Source organism: Bubalus bubalis, chromosome 3, assembly GCF_019923935.1.
Source record: "Bubalus bubalis isolate 160015118507 breed Murrah chromosome 3, NDDB_SH_1, whole genome shotgun sequence".
NCBI classification, from domain to species: Eukaryota; Metazoa; Chordata; class Mammalia; order Artiodactyla; family Bovidae; genus Bubalus; species Bubalus bubalis.
The window spans coordinates 113,958,638-113,979,341 of NC_059159.1; the positions used below are offsets into that span (position 1 = coordinate 113,958,638).

General features: G+C 44.9%; 1 protein-coding gene across 6 annotated transcripts in view; it reads left to right on the forward strand.

Annotated features, from left to right (window-relative positions):
- The first annotated feature begins 223 nt into the window (after positions 1–223).
- The window catches only part of PCSK5 (proprotein convertase subtilisin/kexin type 5), a 514,258-nt gene continuing 493,777 nt past the window's right edge, over positions 224–20,704 (forward strand). For 4 of the 6 annotated variants that reach the window (XM_025281617.3, XM_025281619.3, XM_025281621.3 and 1 more), the window contains exon 1: positions 700–899. In XM_025281617.3, coding sequence (XP_025137402.3) covers positions 708–899 — 192 coding nt within the window. In that variant the 5' untranslated portion in view covers positions 700–707. Of the gene's footprint in view, positions 900–20,704 lie in introns of all 6 variants that reach the window. The other 2 variants (XM_025281624.3, XM_044939958.2) reach the window with 2 other exon arrangements.

The following is a 20,704-nucleotide window of genomic DNA, read 5'->3' on the forward strand; positions in this document are numbered from 1 at the left end:
GCCCTTTGGAAAGACTCGCTTTTGCGGCTCTGGACCCTATAGGTTACAGCCCGAAGAACCCAGCGGCGCTAGGACCTGGTTGGCGCCTCACCGTGGCCGCTTTCGGGCGGGCGGAGGAGGGAGAGGAGGAGGGAGATGTGGGGAAGGAGGGGTATAGAGGGGGGCGGGGGGAGTCATTTATGCAGAGCAGGCGCTGCTGCCATTGCAACTTACACTCCCAGCGCGCTGCTCAGAGCCGGAGGGAGCGCGGGGAGCGAGCTAGCGAGCGCTCGGAGCCCGGGCCAGCAGAGGGGGCGCCCAGCCGCTGCCTGCACCGCCGCCTCCGCCGCGCTCGGGGGCCCCGGGAGGAGCGAGGGCGAGTCGGAGAGTCCGGGAGCCGAGCCCGGCGAGACCCAACTGCGGGAGGGCGCCCGCCCCACTCAGCCGCCTCCTGCGCCGGAGCCGGGGAGCGCCGGCCGACCGCCCCGCGGGCCGTAGAGCTGGAAGCACAGGTCCCCGGAGCCCCAGGGATGGTCTAGGAGTGGGTGCGAGGCTCGCTGCTCAGCTCCCTGCCGGGGCTCGCCGCCTCCTGTCGATCTCCCAGGGCTGCGAGCCGCGGCGGCCGGGGGCTGCGCGCTCGGGCGGCCCAGGCCGAAGAAGTTAGTTGTGCGCTCAGCTTAGAGAGCGGAGCAAGCGAGCGATCGAAGCAGCAGCCAAGCGCCGGGGCCATGGGCTGGGGGAGCCGCTGCTGCTGCCCGGGACGGCTGGACCTGCTCTGTGTACTGGCGCTGCTCGGGGGTTGCCTGCTCCCCGTGTGCCGGACGCGCGTCTACACCAACCACTGGGCAGTCAAAATCTCCGGCGGCTTCCCGGAGGCCAACCGCATAGCCAGCAAGTACGGATTCATCAACATAGGACAGGTAACCACTAGCTGGCCGGGTTCTCGGCCCTGAAGCTGCGAGGGCGGGGGAATGGGGGGAGTCCCCCACGACCTCGCGCTTGTCCCTTCCTCGCCTGTCCCCTCCCCCTCTTCCAGATGTGTTCTTGCAGCTGTTGCCCTAACTCTTCTGCGATGCTCTCTCTCTCCTCTTTCGCACTCACACACACACACACACACACACACACACACTCGCTCTCCAAAGTTGCTACGATTTGTGTTTTGTTTACTTGTTTCTTGCAAATCAGGAGGGACAGGTAGGGTCTCTGGAAGGATCACGAGGGTACATAAGTAGTTTCAGACCCGACCGGACTTTTGCAGTGGAAAGTCGGGGAGCAGTGGACTCTTTTAGGGGTTAGAGGGTAAGCACGCCCCTGGTGCCGGCTCCCTGTGGTTTCTGAGAGCCGGGATAAGAGGGGAGGCAAAGAAGGGAAAGCCTTTCCTTCTCGGACCTGAATTTAGCCCTGAAAAGAAGTTTCCTCTTTTAGGAGCGAGAGAACCTCTGGTCACTCAGTGAAGGCGCCAGAGGAGTGGAGGGCTGGAGCTAGACTCGAGAAAGGAGAGAGAGGAGGCGGCCGGACCCGGCGTGAGCGAAGACTTGTGGGGAGACCTTCTGGCTTCCCCTCTCAAACTGGATAAGCGTGGGGGCTTCTAGATGGAGAGTCGAAGTGGGAGGTGTCAAACTTCCGAGACCACTGACCTGGTTCTGCTTTGGAAAACAGTGGGTCTTCCCTCTGGGAGTTACGTGCGGGACCCGGAGGCGGCGGTGGCGCGGGTTTTCGTGAGGTGCTTTGGAAGGAGTTGCCCCGCTGGGGACTCGGAATTGAGGGACGTTATGGGAATGATTGGAAGCACTACAGATTTGGAGGTACCTCCGGGCTTGGCTTCCTCGCTCTCTTTCCTGCAAGAAATGGGTGGAAGGGGCAGTGGAAGCAGGTCCCAGAAAGTGCTCCCCCAGCCTTACACCCCTCCCACTCGCTTCCCCTGGCCTGGCCCGAGGAGTGGCGCTGGTCTGACTCTGATGAGACTCTAATGGGGGAGGGAGGCGAGGGTGATAGAGGCGCCCTCACAGCACACGCGCTGCTGGGACTGCTCTGGCTGCACGCGCCCCGCGTGCTCTGCCTGGATGAGGGGAGAGGAAGATGCCGGCTGGGGCCACTGGAGCAGAAGAGCACAGACTGTTGGTTTCTGATGCTATGGAACTCCATGGCCAGGAACATGTCCTCCAGCATGGGTACTCTGGGCTGCCTGGGGGACGCAGCATCCAGAGCAGGCAAAGCTGCTGTTACTGCATCTAGCAGGAGCATTGGGGCTTCGGAGGAGCAGGAGGGGGCCAGGTGGGGGGATCTTGCTGCTGTTTGAGGGGCCAGAGAGTGGACATATTCTGGAGAAACCAGTCTGGTGGAGGGCTGAGACCAAGGCAAGGGGCATGGTCTGTATTTCTCGTCCCCCGGTCTAACACATACCGGAAAGGAAGCCACAGCCAGCCAGATATTTTTTGTCTGAGTGCTTGTCATTTTCAGGAGAGTTTCATCCTAATGGCTTGTTGGGATTCTACCTGCTTCTTCTATCTTCTTCTTATGGAAGAAAACATTAAGTCTATTCAAATCTTTTTTACATGAGCTTGAAGTTGGGGGGTGCTGCATGTAACCTGGGGAATTTAAAAGGAAAAGCTAATAATAAAAGTAGTCATGTTAATTATCTTTCCAGATGCATCTTTCAGGTTCCGCTAACACTGGGCATCTCCCATAAAAAAAAGGCATATTTGGAAGAATAGTTCTTGACCATACACTTACTTCATAATCCACAGAACAACCATTTTTGTTGGATATTACGTCACTTACAGCAACAGGGAAACCAATATTCTGGAGAAGTTACCCACACAGGTCACCTATCTAGACAGTACAAGGGTGTGAATCAGATCTAGGACTGTCTGGTCCAGGCCTACGCTTGCCTGTGAGGATGAAAGGAAGCGGAAGAAAGTAAAATCCCCATTTCCCTGAATTCTGATTTAGTGACCCAGTAGACGGAAAGCAAATGTCCAGGCTTAATACACAGATACTTAATTTCAACCGACCTGGACTTCTTGAACCTAAGCAGCTTCAGGAATTATGAAAGTGGAAAGATCTGTATCAAAATAAACTCATTCAGTAGAACTTACACATTTGGAACCTGGCAGAATGGGGGAGAAGAAATTGTCACAGAACTCATTTTTGAATAACCAAACATTGCAGTATCCTGCAACCTTGCCTGACTTTTTACAAAGGGCTTTATAGTGAAGATCTGTGGATTTTCATTTAAAAGGTAATACTAAGAAAATTTACATTCAAGTAACACCAAATGTGGTTTATTGTGGTTTTTACAATGCCAATGAGGAAATTGAGAGCTTACAGGGGTGACAGAGGACTCCTTGAACTGATGCCCTAACCAGTGTAAAAACAATTCTTACAGTGAAAAGCATTTCCTCTGTAGATCAAAGGTCTAAGTCTTGAAGGTGATAAATTGAGTTCACACAAGCAATATCATTGCACTGTAAGGGCCATCCTTTTGTTGTCCTTTCTTTATATCAGTAAGCCAGCTGTGGTTCAGTTGAGGGCAGTAACTAATCTGCAAATGTCTCTAGAATGTGCCCCTGTTTTTAAGCATTTGGGCTTGGGGTCCCACCTCGTGTCACAGATTGGAACTGAGGCCTTTTATTGTTTCTATAGATATTTAATATCCTGGTAGTATTTTTGAGGTCTTTCTGTGTAATATTTTAGGTGAATAAGGTAGTGACTTTGTACCACAGTAACAATCTGGTTTTGAATATCTGTTCAGTGTCATGTTTTGTGTAGCATCTTAGCATTTAAAAGCCACAAAAAGCCATAGGTAAATTTCTGGCCTGGAGATTTCTACAGAAAACCTGGCCTGTTGTGTTCAAGAAAGATAGTACGTGGAGAGTAACACAGGAGAAGTAAGCAAACAGGCAAAAAGAACACGCTTGACATCCTGGAAGGGAGCAATAATGAAGCTTTTCTTGGCTTTGGTTCTAGAGATAGCAGTTGTTTTGGTAGGTTTTCACATAATGTTTGTATTTTGTGAATGGTTATGTCTCGAAACTCTAAAATGATGCTGTAACTAGTGGTAGTTTTCATGTCATTATATATCATATTTTGCTTGGCATTACCATCAGCTCTAGAAAGTCCTGCATTTCTTCCCCTACAAGACCCAACGCCAAGCAGTCTCAATATTTATCATAATGAGCACTGCTAGGCTGGCTGAGGGTAGGTACATCTGTCTGTTGGCCCACACGGGGGTGGAAAAAAGAGGCCTAGTTTTTAGCTAGCAGTGTAGTGGTGAGAGGATGTAAAAGACATGAAGGAATAAGACCCAACATAATGTTAATTGTGAACCTTTGTTTGGCTGCAGTCTACAAACCTGGAGGAATTAACTTCTGTGTATTCAAACCCAGAGAGAAGGTCCTCTGTAAAGATTGTTTGCTCTGTGCACCAGCTGCATTTATCCTTCTGTGAGGTGCTTTTAATCCTTGATTCCAAACTGAGATTACCAGATTACCACCCCCCTGCCAAAAAAAAAAAAAAAAGTGTGACTTATCTTGAGCAAGATTCCAGAAAGATAAAGCCAGCTGAGAGTAATACTGGGGAGAATGTTTTACCTGGCAGTCCCATTGAGAGCAGAGACTTGGAAACTCTACAGATGCCACTTGCAAGGTCTAGGAAAGCAGGAAAGTCAGTGAACTTAACGGAGCCCCTGTTCCTTCATCTGTAAAAGAATAAATGAGATAATAGAGGGAGTCGGCTCTGTACTGCTCAGCACATAGTTAAGTAGCTTTGGAAGGTTTGTTGAATCCGGATCTGAAGTAAGTGAGATTCAGACTTTATTTAGGTATGATAAAAGGAAGACATTTTTATAATGGAAAATGCAACACACTGAAGATCAGGAAAATATGTTTGATGACTGAGTCAAAAAAGCTAAATCAGAGCTCTATAGACACGGAAATGGGTTTTCCATTTCAACTAACAATTTGAAATAGTTTAAAATAGTTTTCTGCTGGGTTCTAAACAATTCTGGCTGATTTCCCATGGCAGTGCTCCCCTCCCTGGTTGATCTTTGCTATAATCCATTAAATAATATAGGATAAGCTCACTGGACATGGAAAAAAGGGACAAAAAATAATCTGAAGACAGATTATTTTATAAAGCAACTTGCCTTGGTACATTATGAGAGATCATATATGAATTCCTATTTCACTTAATTCTGAATGTGGTTTGCATGAGAAAGGTGACAAGAACCATTTTCCAAATCAGCAGGACAGGATGCTTTAGCAGGAAGAACCTTGTTCAGCAATGTCCTGAAGGTCTCTCACTTTCTTGGTTAGTTTTGACCTGTGAATAATGTGGGATGCTAAACAGTGGAGGGTGAGTGCCCAGTGCTTATGGATGGCATCAGAAATAGGGGACAGGGATAGTCTGGTGGGTTGTATGGGAGTGCACTGTGCTCCCCTAGTTATATCCTTGCTGCTGCTGCTGCTAAGTCGCTTCAGTCGTGTCCAACTCTGTGCGACCCCATTGACGGAAGCCCACCAGGCTCCCCCGTCCCTGGGATTCTCCAGGCAAGAACACTAGAGTGGGTTGCCATTGCCTTCTCCAATGCATGAAATGAAAAGTGAAAGGGAAGTCGCTCAGTCTTGTCCGACTCTTAGCGACCCCATGGACTACAGCCTACCAGGCTCCTCCATCCATGGGATTTTCCAGGCAAGAGTACTGGAGTGGGGTGCCATTGCCGTCTCCGAGTTATATCCTTAGGCCTTTGTAAATGGATGTGGGAGTCCCAGAGTGATCCCTGTGTGATGGATGCATCTGGCTTTGCACCAGGCCAGGACCTCGGCTCTGATTTCCACACCCAAGAACCTTAGCTCTGACCTCTGCTATCCACCCTCACATGCGTCGTTCTCATGAGTGGGAGAACCTTTCAGAAGAAAAAGCAGTTCAGAGCGCTTGGCCTGCTGATGGTGGGTCTGTTGCTTTAACCTCATAGGCTAGGAATGGCTGTATGTGGCCATTGGGATTTTCGGGGTCTATTTGAAATGAAACACTGCATTTTTGTGAGCCCCAAGGCAGTTGAATTTGCCTTATGACTATCTTTAATGAGTTTATATCCAGAGGTCCTAACCTTAAAGGTCAGCCAGAGAAGCAGGGTAGTGCGCTGGGAAAGTGTCCAGCCATGTCTGACTCTTTGGTTAAGGGAGGGAGTCCTGACCCAGAAACATCCCCTGGGCAGGGAGGGGTATTTGTGTTGTCGGTTCAAGTTATGCGAAGCAGTGTCTGGGTTTTCCCCAAGGCTGAAGTATCTGCAGACATCTCTGTGCCTCGGGATTTGATCACTTGGCTAATTCAGGTTGGATTAAATGACAAAGAAGCTGACTTTGACTTCCTGGGTAGTAAAAATGAACACGTATAGATGCTCATGTTATGAATATGCTGTGTATATGAATTTTTATTTTTATCAGGATTAAATTTGCACGTAGTTTAGGGTTGCAAACAGTCAGACATGACTGAGCAACTGAACTGACTAGAGTGTAGTTGCGCGTGCAACATTCTCACTAGTTCAACAGATTACATCTCTCCACCTAAGTGTACCAAGAAGGAACTATCCAGGCCAATAAACTCTTCTATTTGAGTTAACCCTAGGAGGAAAAAGAGACTAGAAAGAAAACTAAACTAAGTCAGAAGGTTTGAGTGAAACTCTAGGGTTTTCCCGTTTATTTATCAACCTGACCCTCAAGTTGGGGACCTGAGCACCTGCCCCATCTACCTCTCAGGATTGCTGTGTTATCGAGTGCCCTAAGAACAAATATGAACATATAAATAAAGACAGACATAGGAAGTATTATATGATCTATAAGGGCTCCAAGGAGATGGAGGCTGCTCCAGAGGAAAAGTAAGAGAATGCAGGAGTTACTAGGAGTTTCTCAAGTGGAGCACTGGTGAATTTCCAGGTTCTCGTAATTGCCCCTGGGGATCTACTGGAAACAGAAATGGGGAGGAGTCAGTGTGGCATCTGACTCTCCCATTGTTGTTCAGTCTCTCAGTCATGTCCAACTCTTTGAGAGTGGACTGCAGCATGCTAAGCTTCCCTGTCCTCCACCATCTCCCGGAACTTGCTCAAACTCATGTCCATTGAGTCAGTGATGCCATCCAACTATCTCATCCTTTGTCATCCCCTTCTCCTCCTGCCCTCAATCTTTCCCAGCATCAGGGTCTTTTCTAATGAGTTGGCTCTTCGCAACAGTTGGCCAAAGTATTGGAGCTTCAGAATCAGTCCTTCCAATGAATATTCAGGATTGATTTCCTTTAGGATTGACTGGTTTGATCTCCTTGCAGTCCAGGGACTCTCAAGAGTCTTCTCTAACACCACAGTTCAAAAGCATCAATTCTTCAGTGCTCAGCCTTCTTTATGGTCCAGTTCTCACATCCACAGATGACTACTGGAAAAACCACAGCTTTGACTAGATGGGGCTTTGTTGGCAGTGTCTCTGCTTTTTAATACGCTGTCTAGGTTTATCATAGCTTTTCTTCCAAGGAACAAGTGTCTTTTAATTTCATGACAGCAGTCACCATCTACAGTGATTTTGGAGCCCAAGAAAATAAAGTCTCTCACTGTTTCAATTGTTTCCCCATCTATTTGCCATGAAGTGATGGGACCATATGCCATGATCTTCATTTTTTGAATGTTGAGTTTTAAGTCACCTTTTTCACTCTCCTCTTTCACCTTCAACAAGAGGCTCCTAATTCTTCTTTGCTTTCTGCCATAACAGTGGTGTTATCTGCATATCTGAGGTTATTGATATTTCTCTCGGCAATCTTGTTTCCAGCTTGTGCTTCATCCAGCCCAGCATTTTGCATGGAAAGTCTCACATTTCCCCTGAGAGCCTTGGAGGGTGGTGTAGGGCTGGGACAGCTGACCAGAGCATCAAGCAGCCAGGGCTCCCCATCTCTTGGTTGAACAGCTTTGGTTTATAAGGCATATGCAATGTGGAGGTTGCATGATATTTTATTTTTATATAGACAATCAAACATAGTCTTTTAAGATTGACTCAAATATGAGTTATGTGTAGGAGAGTAGTGGGAAATAAAACTGAAATACAGAGAGGCCCATAAAGAATACAGATGGGACTCTTTTGAGTACATGTGTGAAAAACCCAACTCATAGTGCTCAAATAAAACCGATAAACAGGCAGATAAGGGAGCAGGGAAATCTGTTGGTTTAAACAGATCCGCATGCCTTTATGTGAAGTTCTAAAGGCAGAAGCTGAAACTTTTTGCAGCCAAGCCTCATCTTATCTGTACTTTCTTCATGGCAAAAACCTACCCTGACCTAAACTGACATCAATTAGGACATTAATGTGTTTGATTGCAGAAATCTATGACTGAGTTTGATTTTGAGGATGTTGTCCTTGATCCACATAGAGTGTATATTACACTCCACTGTACTTTTCTCATCTGAAGAATTATGAATTTCTGAAACACATATAGATTCAAGTTTCAGAAAAGTGATTGTGGGTCTATCCAGCTGAAAAGTCAGAGGCAGTACTAACATTGGATTCTTATCTGTTTCCCTGTATTTGCTTCATTTTCAATTGGGCCCTTTCCATGAGCAGTAGAGCTCTTTTGATTCATAGTACCTCTCTCATGCAGTCTTGAAATTAACCCCTGAAAAAGATTTCAGTTCTTCCCCAATTGGGTCATATCCCTATTTTCAGGCCAGTCACTTTGTTTGTGGGGGTGGTGGTGTTTTGGTGAGTTAGCTTGGGTCACTTGTCCACCCTTGAAGTGAGGGAGATGTTGACATTGGGTGGGCACCCTACCAACTGAGGAAGGACAGTTTCCTAAAAGAAGAGAGGATGCCACCACTAATAAAGGCAAGGACATGTAGGACAAGAAAAATATCCACCACAAATCAGATTATATAAAGCCTTAAATGCCTAGGTTAGGGAGTTTCAACATGATCAAGGAAGATAAAGAATTACATTGAAGATCCCTGAGAAGGAAGCAACACCCTATTGATTCAAAACACATGAGAATCTACCATGTAATCCATACTATACTCTCTGCTGTCAGGGACCTAGGATGTTTTTATCCATAACCACTGCTAAGGAAGGCAAGTACTGATGCAGTCTCAGGCAGTGCAGTATGGTTCAGCCTTGCCTGGTGGGGAATTCGCTGGTAGCTGTGTGCATAATGAACTGGAGGAGGCAGAGAAGGTATTGTGTTGGGCAAAGTTATTGTTATAAACACAGAACTTGGGAAAACTGAAGGAATAGATTTGGAAGCTCTAGTATAGGTGGATTCAATGTGGCTCAGTAATCCAGTGGAAGGGAACGATGAGAAAGAGTGAGAAGATGAAGAGGAAAGAGTTGATAGCTTGGGACCAGGAACATGGGGGTCATCTGTGGCATGAGGACAGCCTGCAGGAGCCTTTCGGGGAACAACATGGGAGGTCCAGCTGTAGTGTTGTCAGTCAGAGAGTCATACAGATGGGAATGTACAGTAGCCAGGAGAGAATTTAGGGCAGGAGAGAGTGAGGACTGCCGCTCAGCCATCTCAGTATAAGTAAAGCTGTGAAAGGATGCAGGATGCTAAGATGTGAGGCAAACAAGATAGGAGGGCTGAGAATACAACCCGAAGGAATGTCTCCATGTAGAGGGCAAGGGATATAGGGAGTAGATGAAGAGGGTGGGGAGGCCCTGAAGACACAGTCATGAAGCCACGGAGGGCTACACTAGAGAGAATCTAGGTGATGAGAATTGAAACATGGTGCCCGTGCTCTTAACACCAGTGCCTGACCGAATAGTGAGGGGACGTTTCACTGCGCATCTGCCCTCCCTCCTACGTCATCTCCCCTCATCTCTTTCTTATCAATGTCCTGGAGTATTTAGGATCATAGGTATAGAACTAAAAGGGTTTGAATCCTAGTACTGCCACTTCCTAGCTGGGGCACCGTAGGCAAGCATCTTAAAGATGCTTAAAGAGGCACCCATCTGTCTTACTTTCTTCATGTGTGAAAAAGATCTAATAGTATTTCCCTCCTAGAATTGCTGTGAGGATTAGTTAAAAGTAGTTAGAATGGTGCCTGGCACATATTACATACCCAGTGAATCTCAATTGTTTTATCTTGTTTTTATAAGCCAAGTTATGCTCAGTTTCTATATACTTACATTATATCGTGAGGCTTTTCCAATGTTACTGAATACTTTTGCACACACTTTAATGGCTGCATAATTGAAGGTACCATACTAAGTTGCAGTTAGTGTGACCATACACCAGTCTGTCCTAAAGGAAATTGGTCCTGAATATTCATTGGAAGGACTGATGCTGAAGCTGAAACTCCAATACTTTGACCACCTGATTCAAAGAACTGACTCATTTGAAAAGACCCTGATGTTGGGAAAGATTGAGGCAGGAGCAGAAGGGGATGACAGAGGATGAGATGGTTGGATTGCATTACCAACTCGAGGGACATGAGTTTGAGTAAGCTCCGGGAGTTGGTGATGGATAGGGAAGCCTGGCGTGCTGCAGTCCATGGGGTCACAAAGAGTTGGATATGACTGAATGACTGGACTGAACTGAACTGATACCACAGTTTGCAAGGGAGAGCACTGGTTTATGCCTGTAGTAAATCAGTTTACCTCCATTCAGTATTTTTTTTTTTTAATATCCCCTTCACTTTCAAACATATCTGAGTTTGGCAGAGAAATGATATGGTCAGCCTGATTGAATGTGTGTGTTTGTGTGTGGGTGTGTAATTACATATCTGTTCTTCCACTAGCTGGGAAAGCTGGGCTGTGCCTCATTCCTATTTGTGTCCCCAGCACCAAGCACAGTGGGTGGCATAGAAGCACAGTGGGCACTTGGGGCAGCAAGCGTAATGGGTATACCTAGAGAGGAATGGATCTGGAAAGCAAGAGGAACATGGGTGCCTTGAGACTAAAGAGGAATGAGGGTGAATGGAAATATAGGGAGTTCATGTTGGGGAGGAAAGGAAGCGAGCGTGTGTGGACAATGGCCTGGATCTCATTATCAGTTCAGAGGTGAAGGCCACCGGCAGAGAGAGGGGGAACTGGGTGAAATTAGTGGCCCAGTGCTTCAGTGTTTGGGAACATTGTTAGGAAATTCTGATAAGAGATAATGACCAATGCCAGTTGCCAAATAGCGATGGCAATAGCTGCTTTTATGTAGTTATTGCTCAGTAAGTAGTGGTTAACAGAAAGGGTGAGAAAATGAACCAGCCTCCATTGTTTTGTGCTTTTGTCACTAATACTCAGGAACCTGAGGTTGCTGCTGCTGCTAAATCACTTCAGTCGTGTCTGACTCTGTGAGACCCCACAGACGGCAGCCCACCAGGCTCCCCTGTCCCTGGGATTCTCCAGGCAAGAACACTGAAGTGGGTTGCCATGTCCTTCTCCAATGCATGAAAGTGAAAAGTGAAAGTGAAGTTGCTCAGTCGTGTTCGACTCTTTGCGACCCCATGGAGTGCAGCCCACCAGACTCCTCCGTCCATGAGATTTTCCAGGCAAGAGTACTAGAGTGGGGTGCCAGTGCCTTCTCCGGAACCCGAGGTTAGTTAAGGACAAAACAGGGAGTTAGAATGTGTTAGGGTGAGAGAGAAAGGAACAAGAGACTGTGGGAAGCTGGGGGTGATGGGGATGAATGGTTCTTGAATGCAAAGGATTCCATCTTTGAAATGATAGACCACAGTGTCCAGGCAGGGCCAAAATAGGACTGGTGAACCAAAGGCATAGGGCAGTTATAAAGGCTGTAGTTCAAAATGAAAATGGAAAGCCAGTTTGGTAAGAGGAATAGAGATGGAAAGATGGAAGTCATCCCAGAGGGTAATTTTGTTTGTATAGACTAGAGCTATTCTGCATAAAGATAAGGTCCAAGGTGGGATGACCAGGTAGAGAACAGGTGAAGGCCAGTGACTTGGATGGAATCAGGAAACTGTGAGACTGATATTAGCAGGGTTATCAGCTTGGTTAAGATAAGGTTTCCAAGTATTTCGTGCTGGTGTACCCACTAGGCAGATAAACATGAAGTCTGCCCCATACTTCAGTTCTCCTTTGGTAAATTTAGGTATTATCTCTACTTTACACATCTGTGCATTACTATTTGCACTGCAGGTCCATGTCAACTTAAGGGATACAGACAGACACATGAGTGATTGCTTTCAACTCTCAAATGAACCTTTCCATATTTGATTTAAAAACTGAAGATTGTGTTGAGCACTGAATATGGAGGGAAGGTTGTAAACAAAGAATGTGAAGCCAGGAATAATATTTAAGGGTGATTTTAAAATGTTTTATACGATGCCACATTTTATGTTTGCCTTTACCTTTTAGTTGTCAGGTACACTACTTTCCATTATAATAAATAATTATACCTATAATTTATTCACATCATGTAGTCTGCCCTTTACATAATTATATAGTATAATGAAACTATGTATCTTTTATGTATTCCTAGTTTAACTTTACTGCCTTATAAGAATATGGATATATTTTGAAATGTGTTTTTAAACTTATTTATAATTTGCTCTCGGTATAATGTATAATATTTTTAGATTGCTCTCTACAATCTTAGATTAATCTTGTTTGCATTTATATGTGAATCAGATTGTCAGGTTAGGGTTAGCATCATACAAGAAGCATGAAGTTTCTAGTTGAATGTTCTGTGCATTATGCGTGCATGCTCAGTTGTGTCCGACTCTGTGACCCAAGGACTGTAGCCCATGAGGCTCCTCTGTCCATGGGATTATCCCAGCAAGAATACCTGAGTGGGTTGCCATTTCCTCCTCCAGGAGATATTCCTAACCCAGGGATTGAACCCATGTCTCCTGTGGCTTTTGCATTGGCAGGTGGATTCTTCACTGCTGAGCCACCTGGGAAGCCCTGTCTGTGCATCATCTAAGGGGTTAATTCTTTCCTGGGCAAATTGCTTTGTGGATACCCTGCCATCATTGAAACTGGTTAAGATTTATTAAAAACAAGTCCTTCCCTGATGCCTTTCCCAGTGTGCATGTATGTGTACACACACACAAATATATATCTCATATATATTTTCCCTGAGTACTTAAAGGCTGATATTTTTGTAATAAGTACTTAAGGCCTGGCATTTTTCTACTCTGAGAAGCTCTTACAGCTGTAAAAATATACCAGTTCTCTCCATATCAATGTTCCCAGGCTTGTACCTTGTTTTCACTAGTTGAAGTTTCTCAACCATAATAAAACTGGGCAGTGCTTACGAGTTTGAATGCAGTGCAGGCGGGGAAGACAGTTTCAGGACCTTTAATCTTGTAAGTGTATATCCATAACTACAAGTTTAGAAGTTTGCCGCTTACTCATCCTGGGCCTATTCTAGGTGCATTTAATGTTTTTTGTTTTTTTTTTTTCCCCTGTATGTGTGTGGAACCCATTCATCAATTTCAGTTTTTCAAGAGAAAACTAAATTGTAGGCCATTTAAGATTTATTATAGCCTAGTTTCCAGCAAAACCTTTTCTCTTTATTTTTTTTAACCTTGGGGTGTCTTTCCACTTGTTTGGTGCTCAGGAGCCAGTTTACTAAATGCTGCATTGTTTGACTCATGATAGGATAATGTCATTGCTTCTGGGCTGGTTGGACAATGCTGAGAATCAGTAAACAAAACTCAGGGATGAAAACAGGTGACTTGAATTCTCCTCTAGGTCCTGCCCTGCCACGAATTTTCCACATACTTATGCACTGGTCACAGGTTGTCGTTGTTTTTTTTTTTCTCCTGTCTTCTGCTGCTAAGTCACTTCAGTCATGTCCGACTCTGTGTGACCCCATAGATGGCAGCCCACCAGGCTCCCCCGTCCCTGGGATTCTCCAGGCAAGAACACTGGAGTGGGTTGCCATTTCCTTCTCCAATGCATGAAAGTGAAAAGTGAAAGTGAAGTCGCTCAGTTGTGTCCGACTCTTAGCGACCGCATGGACTGCAGCCCACCAGGCTTCTCCATCCATGGGATTCTCCAGGCAAGAGTACTAGAGTGGGGTGCCATTGCCTTCTCCTTTCCTGTCTTAAAGGGTTAGTTTTATTCATTGTTTTATTTTAAAAATAGTTATTGAAGGATATCATTAAGAAAATCAAAAGACAACCCACAGAATGGGAGAAAATATTTGCAAATCACATCTGATGAGAGACTTGTATCCAGAATATATAAGGAACACCTACACTCAATACTAAAAGACAAATAACCCAGTTAAAAATGGGCACAAAAGATGTGAATAGACACGTCTCCAATAAGCACATGAGAAGATGCTCAGCATCATTAGTCATTAGGGAAATGCAAATCAAAACCACAATGAGATACTAATTCACATCGTACTCAATTGGACTGCTATAATCAGAAAGACAGATAATCACAAGTGTTGGCAAGGATGTGGAAAAATTGGAATTCTCATATGCTATTGGTAGAAATGCAAAGTGTTGCAACCACTGTGGGAAGACAATCTAGCAGTTCCTTAAAAGGTTAAATGTATTAGTAGACGTACCATATGATCCAACAATTCCACCCCTAAGTATACATTCAGGGGAAATGAAACATTTGTTTACACAAAAACTTATAGACAAAAGTCCATGGCAGCATTATTCACTGGAGCCAGAAAAATGGAAACAACCCAAATGTCTATCAACTGATGAATGGACAAACAAAACATAGTGTTTCCTTACATGGAATATTCTGCAATAAAAATGAATGAAGTACTAATACAGCTTCCCTGTTGGCTCATTGGGTAAAGAATCCATCTGCAATATAGGAGACACAGGAGACGCAGGTTCGATCCCTGGACCTGGAAGATCCCCTGGAGTTGGAAATGGCAACCCACTCCAGTATTCTTGCCTGGGAAACCCCATGGACAGAGAAGCCTGGTGGGCTCCAGTCCATGGATTAGCAAGGAGTCTGATATGACTGGGTGACTAAGAACTAATACAGCTACAACGTGGATGAACCTTGAAAACATTTTCCCTGGCTAAGTGAAAAGAGCCAGTCACAAAAGTCCATGCGTGTAGGATTCTGTTTATACGAAATGTCCAGAGTAGACAAATCTACAGAGAAAGAAAGTAGATTAGTGGTCATCTAGGACTGGAGCAGTGAGGAATTGGTGGTGGTGGGGGGGGGTACTACTAATGGGTTTGGGGTTTCTTTGGGGGTGATGAAAATGTTCTAAAATTGAATGTGGTGATTTTTACACAGCTATGTAACTGTACTAAAAATCATTGAATAGTATACTTTGATGAATGTATGGTATTTGAATTTTATCCCAGTAAAGCTGCTAAAAAATAGTTATTGAGTACCTATTGTTTAACAGCCATTTTAATAGATCCAGTCCTACTATATCTGTCTTTAGTAAGATGTCTGCTCACATGGGAGACGGCAGTGGCACCCCACTCCAGTGCTCTTGCCTGGGAAATCCCATGGACGGAGGAGCCTGGTGGGCTACAGTCCATGGGGTTGCAAAGAGTCGGACACGACTAAGCGACTTCACTTTGACTTTTAACTTTCATGCACTGGAGAAGGAAATGGCAACCCACTCCAGTATTCTTGCCTGGAGAATCCCAGGGATGGGAGCCTGGTGGGCTGCTATCTATGGGGTTGCACAGAGTCGGACACGACTGACATGACTTAGCAGCAGCAGCTGCTCACATGGAGCTTATAGTTAGTGGAAGGAGCCAACCTATAAGGCAGTTATGACGTAAAATAATTTCAAATGATAAGTTGCTGTTGGAAAGCAGAATACATTGGTAGAGTCTCAAGTGCCTGAGGATGGGAGGACTCCTTTAGATAGGCTAGTTAGGGAGCCTCAAGTGCTTGAGGATGGGAGGACTCCTTTAGATAGGCTAGTTAGGGAGCTTCATTAAGTAGGGAGCACTTATGCAGAGATCTGAATAAGAAGCTGGCTACCCGGAGGTCTAGGCTGGGGTGAGGTCCACGCAGAGGCGACAACAATGCAAGGTCCCTAGAGGAACAGAAACCAGCTGGTGCAAATGAAGTCTAGTTACTAAGGATGAAGGGGTTGAGCTTGCGATCGAAGAGGATGGTCTTAAGGCTTAATTTTGATGATGCCATTTACCTGTTCAAAAGTCACCATTAGCCCCCATTTACCTTCTGCATTTAAACAGATTCTTCGTCTGGGCTTTTAAAGGCTGCTATCTACTTTTCTCAAAATACTTTTCCCGTCCCTTTTTTTTCCTTTGCTCTGTCCCTTAACAAAGCCAAACTGGACTTCCCATTATTCCCCAGATCCTATACGCAATCCTTTCCTGTTTCTGTGCCAGTCTTTCCACCTGGAATGTTCACCTGACTCCGTGTTCTTCTGGAAATTCTCTTCTTCAAGGTACATCTCAGATGTCACTTGCACAGTACCTCACTCTGGAAATACAGGTATAGGCATAGTCACTCTGATATTTCAGTTTGTTGACTCCAATTGTATTTTGCCCCACATCCTAAGAGGCTGAGTGTAGTTAAGTTTTTCCGTCTTTTTTCTCCTTGTAAAAGTCTTAATTATTCTGTAGCACATAACATGGTGTTGGCTCTATATAAATAATCATTAAATATTGATCAAATCCTGAAGTATATTATGAGCCAGCAATGTATATAAAATTAAATCTGAACGCTAGAGAAACATGACAAAAAATTCTACTACCCAGTCAAAAGGGAAGGCTAACAGTGCATAGTAAATTCTATAGGGGAATATATAAAGGATATAAAGGAGACATCCAGGATTGATGAGTCATATGTGTGTGTGTATTCTAAAGTCCATGGATTCCTGGGAAATAGCCTAATCCTTATCTTTGGCTATTTCAGATCTTGGCATCGTCAACAGGGTTGTTCTTCCTGGCTTTAACTTCATGAGAATTCTTAGTGGGAGAGTCAGAGTACACAGTGAGACATCTTCCACCCTGAGAGCCAAGTCCCAGATCATCCTAGCGCTGGGATGGCTTTTCCAAGGATCCCAGGGAACCCTGAGGGCTCTACTGTCTGTGCTCATCTCTCTGGGGGTAACAGTGCAAGCTTCGTATCTTTTGGACTGGGAGGAATAATAGCACAGAGGGACCCCCAGTGATGGAATTGGTCAGTAGTAAGAGGAGGTTTCAGATGGCAGGCAAATTTTAGTCTGTGTGGAATCGTGGGAGTAGCAAAAATAAGCATATTTGGTGCACGTGACAGATCTTAAAACTCTGTATAATATAAGTCAGAGAGTCTTGTGATAGTCAGAGGCCCATGGCTGGCCTACCTGGATCAGCCGTGGCAGAGCTTACCTGGATGGGCCATTTTGAAAGGCTGAAGTTCTCAAGTTAAATCTGCATGAGAGGAGGAATTAAGGCTCCAGGACAAACAGACATAAATTAAGCCCTGCAGCCAGTCCTTAAGGAGTAGCTTCAGAAATATCCTTGGAGATAGGAAATAAACTCAGGACAAATAGAGAAACTATCCATTGGGAGTTAGCTCCACTTAATTATGAATGGAATGCTCTCTTAGTTGGGTGACATGGCCAGAAGCCAGTCTCTCAATCAAGATGGGTGTCCCCATCCATCCTTTTCACTTTGATCAGATCTAAGCCTCAAATAACCAGTCCCTTCAGGTTCTGGCAGATAGAGGAAGGTGAGTTACATTTTCTGGGTCAGATGAAAGGGAGATGGGAAAGCTGAGTGTTCTTGTGCTGTATACGGTTCTGGAGCGGAGCTGTTCCTTTCTCTCCATTGCGATGGATCTGCTGTGCATGTGTGCATGTGTGCTAAGTCACTTCAGTCCTGTCTGACTCTTTGTGACCTTTTGGACTGTAGCCTGCCAGGATCCTCTGTCCATGGGATTCTTCAGGCAAGAATACTAGAGTGGGTTCCCATGCCCTCCTCCAGGGGATCTTCCTGACCCAGGGACCAAACCCACGTCTCTTATGTCTCTTGCATTGGGAGGTGGGGTCCTTACCAATAGTGCCACCTGAGAAGCCCCTGCTGTATGTTAGCCCCCTGTTACTTTTTGTGTGGACTGTCATACCAGTCCTGCCCTGTCCCTCTGTCTTCCTATGCAAAACATGTCATGTAAGGCAGTTTAGTTTTTTCAGCAACCACTCTGGTCAAAGAGACTTCCTCTTCCTCCTCTGCTCTTCATCCCTCTTCCCACCTCCACCTCCCCTTACCACTCCCCTGCCCCGCCCCCGCCATCTATTCTAGATATCATTCAGCCTAAACCTTTTGCCATTCTTTGTGCATGTACTGCCATGCCCTGCCTTCCTTCCCCTGATCATGTGGCTCCCACTGCATGGACAGCCTCATGTCCAGTTCTTACTTGTTCAGCAAAGCCCTTCTCAGATGTCATTTCCTCAGATGAGACTGCCTGTGGATAAAACTTTTTTTGTTTAAACTCTTATTGAACTTGTAAGCTTCTTTTTCCTGGCATTTGACGTTTTCAGTTTGTATTCCATTTATTTGTCTATCTTCTCTCCTTTAATAGATATTAATCCCCCTAAAGACAGGATTTTCTGTCTGGTTCATCTTTGTATCACATATGGTACCTAGAAGAGTGTGCTCTGCCATTCAGAGGGCCTCCGAAAAATATTCTGAAATGGAGAAATGGTTGTGAGTAAGTGAAGGTGAAAAGGAAACAGAAACCATAGCATCATTAGTACTGGCCCCTGAATATTTTTGGTTCTCCTCCTCGCCATGTGATAGGATTGTATTTCCCCATTTGGGGTGTGAGTGTGTGCCTCTGACTTCTGTGGGCCAATGAAATGTGAGCAGAAGTGACACATACCCCCTCTTTAATTGTCAGTGCTCTCCATCTGCCCCACTGTGATCTGCAGGCTCCAGATGCTGGGTGCTCCATTGGCCTGGGTCCTTGCGGGCCATGCTGAGCGGCGCTCCCAGCCAACGCACAATGGACATGTAACATGAGCTAGAAACACACTTTTGTTGTTTTCAGTCACTGAGATTCATGGGTTCATTTGTTTCTGCTGGGGAACCTGGCCAGTTCCCACTAATACAAAAGTACAATAGCTTTCGCCTTAGCCTTGCACACAGTATACATGGAGATCTGTTATTGAAGAGGGAGAAAGATTATGTGATATTCTGGATAAGAACCCTGTGACTTAATAGGAAGACCTCAGGGATCTCAGGTATGCATTTTGCTCATTATGCAAGTGATAATTATATGTGTTAAAAAAATCAGAAACCAGATATTAGGTATTTCCCAATGTGTGTATAGGATTCTATTCCTTAGAGATTTGCATTTCTTGAAAGAAACCGTGAAGATCCCAGAGCTTAATTGCACCTCAGTGCTTCTCTCCAGGCTTGCCAGCCGACTGGAGATTTGTTTTGTGAGTTCAGATGTACATTCAAAAAACCAGGGAAAATTGAGGATTATTTCCTTGTCCAAGGGGACAGAAACCATGTATTACAGTTTGTCTTATTTTTTTCCCATCAAATGAAGATAAATGTTAGCTTTATACCTCAATTAATTGTTTAATAGCGAACCTGCTTTCTGCTTGCCAACTGTACTTGTTTGTTTGTGCCTTGGCTAAGGACTGCACCATACTCTCAGATTATAACACCACTGCTACAGAATCCACTTAAATTTGCCGCTGCATTCCATGGGCCATCGTGTCTTCATTGTTAGTGAACTGGCCTCCCAAACATGTGGCTATCCATGTTCTTACTGATTTCTGTGAGGTGGACATAGTGGAGAACATCTGAGATTTAAAATGTTATGACCTGAATTTCCAACTGTTGACATGAATCCAAAGCAGCAGATTTTTCTTCTTTGGCAAGACAGAATTGAAGCAACATGCAGTGATTTGGTTCGCCAATTTGTGAGCTGTTAAAAATCGGAATAACTTAGAATGAGGAGAGTAAGCGCTGCATAATGTGAAAAATATTCTAAAGGTCACATGGCTGTGCAGCCTTAGACAAGTTAAGCACCATGAAACTAGAACTATTTTGAATAAATTTGAAACTGCATGTGAATGAACATGTGGATATTTTTTTCACTGCTAAAATATTGTTACCAAAGAAGTCAAAATCTTATTTAGTTCACCCTAAATCTGAAAATCTGAAGAGACAAAGGTTCTAATGAACCCAAGGAGGCCCTGATTCTGCCTTTTAGTCCTGCAGCAATGGAGCCATTTCTGGACTTTTCTTTTTTTTTTCCCACTGTGGCTTTTTTTTTTTCCTTTGCTATCACTCTGTCCTTCAACATACACTGCAAATATCTTAAAATATTTACCCAATGCTAAGTACACTACTAAACTCTGGAAATGCAGCAGAGCACAAAAATCTCTACCTTCTTTGAACTTACAAGGATTTACAAGCTTGCTTCAAAATAAATCACCCAAAACCCTATAGCTTAACCTGATAGTCGTTAACTACTATGAGGCTGTGAGTCGACTGTTAGATTCTTCAGCCATCTGTTGGGTCAAGTAGGGCTGGTCTGGGATGGCTTCACTCATGTTCCAGTGGTTGGTCCTGGCTGCTGGCTTAGATTATGGGGGTAACTGGCCATGGATCTCTCATCTTCCAGCAAGCTGGTTGGGCTTCTTCCCATAGTGACAAGAAGGTATCTCAGTGGCCAGAGAGAAATCCTCAATGTGCAAGCTGTTCTCAAATTTTTGCTTGTGTCCCATATATGAACCTAGACAGTGTATTAAAAACCAGAGACATTACTTTGCCAATGAAGGATCATCTAGTTAGAGCTGTGGTTTTTTCAGTACTCATGTATGG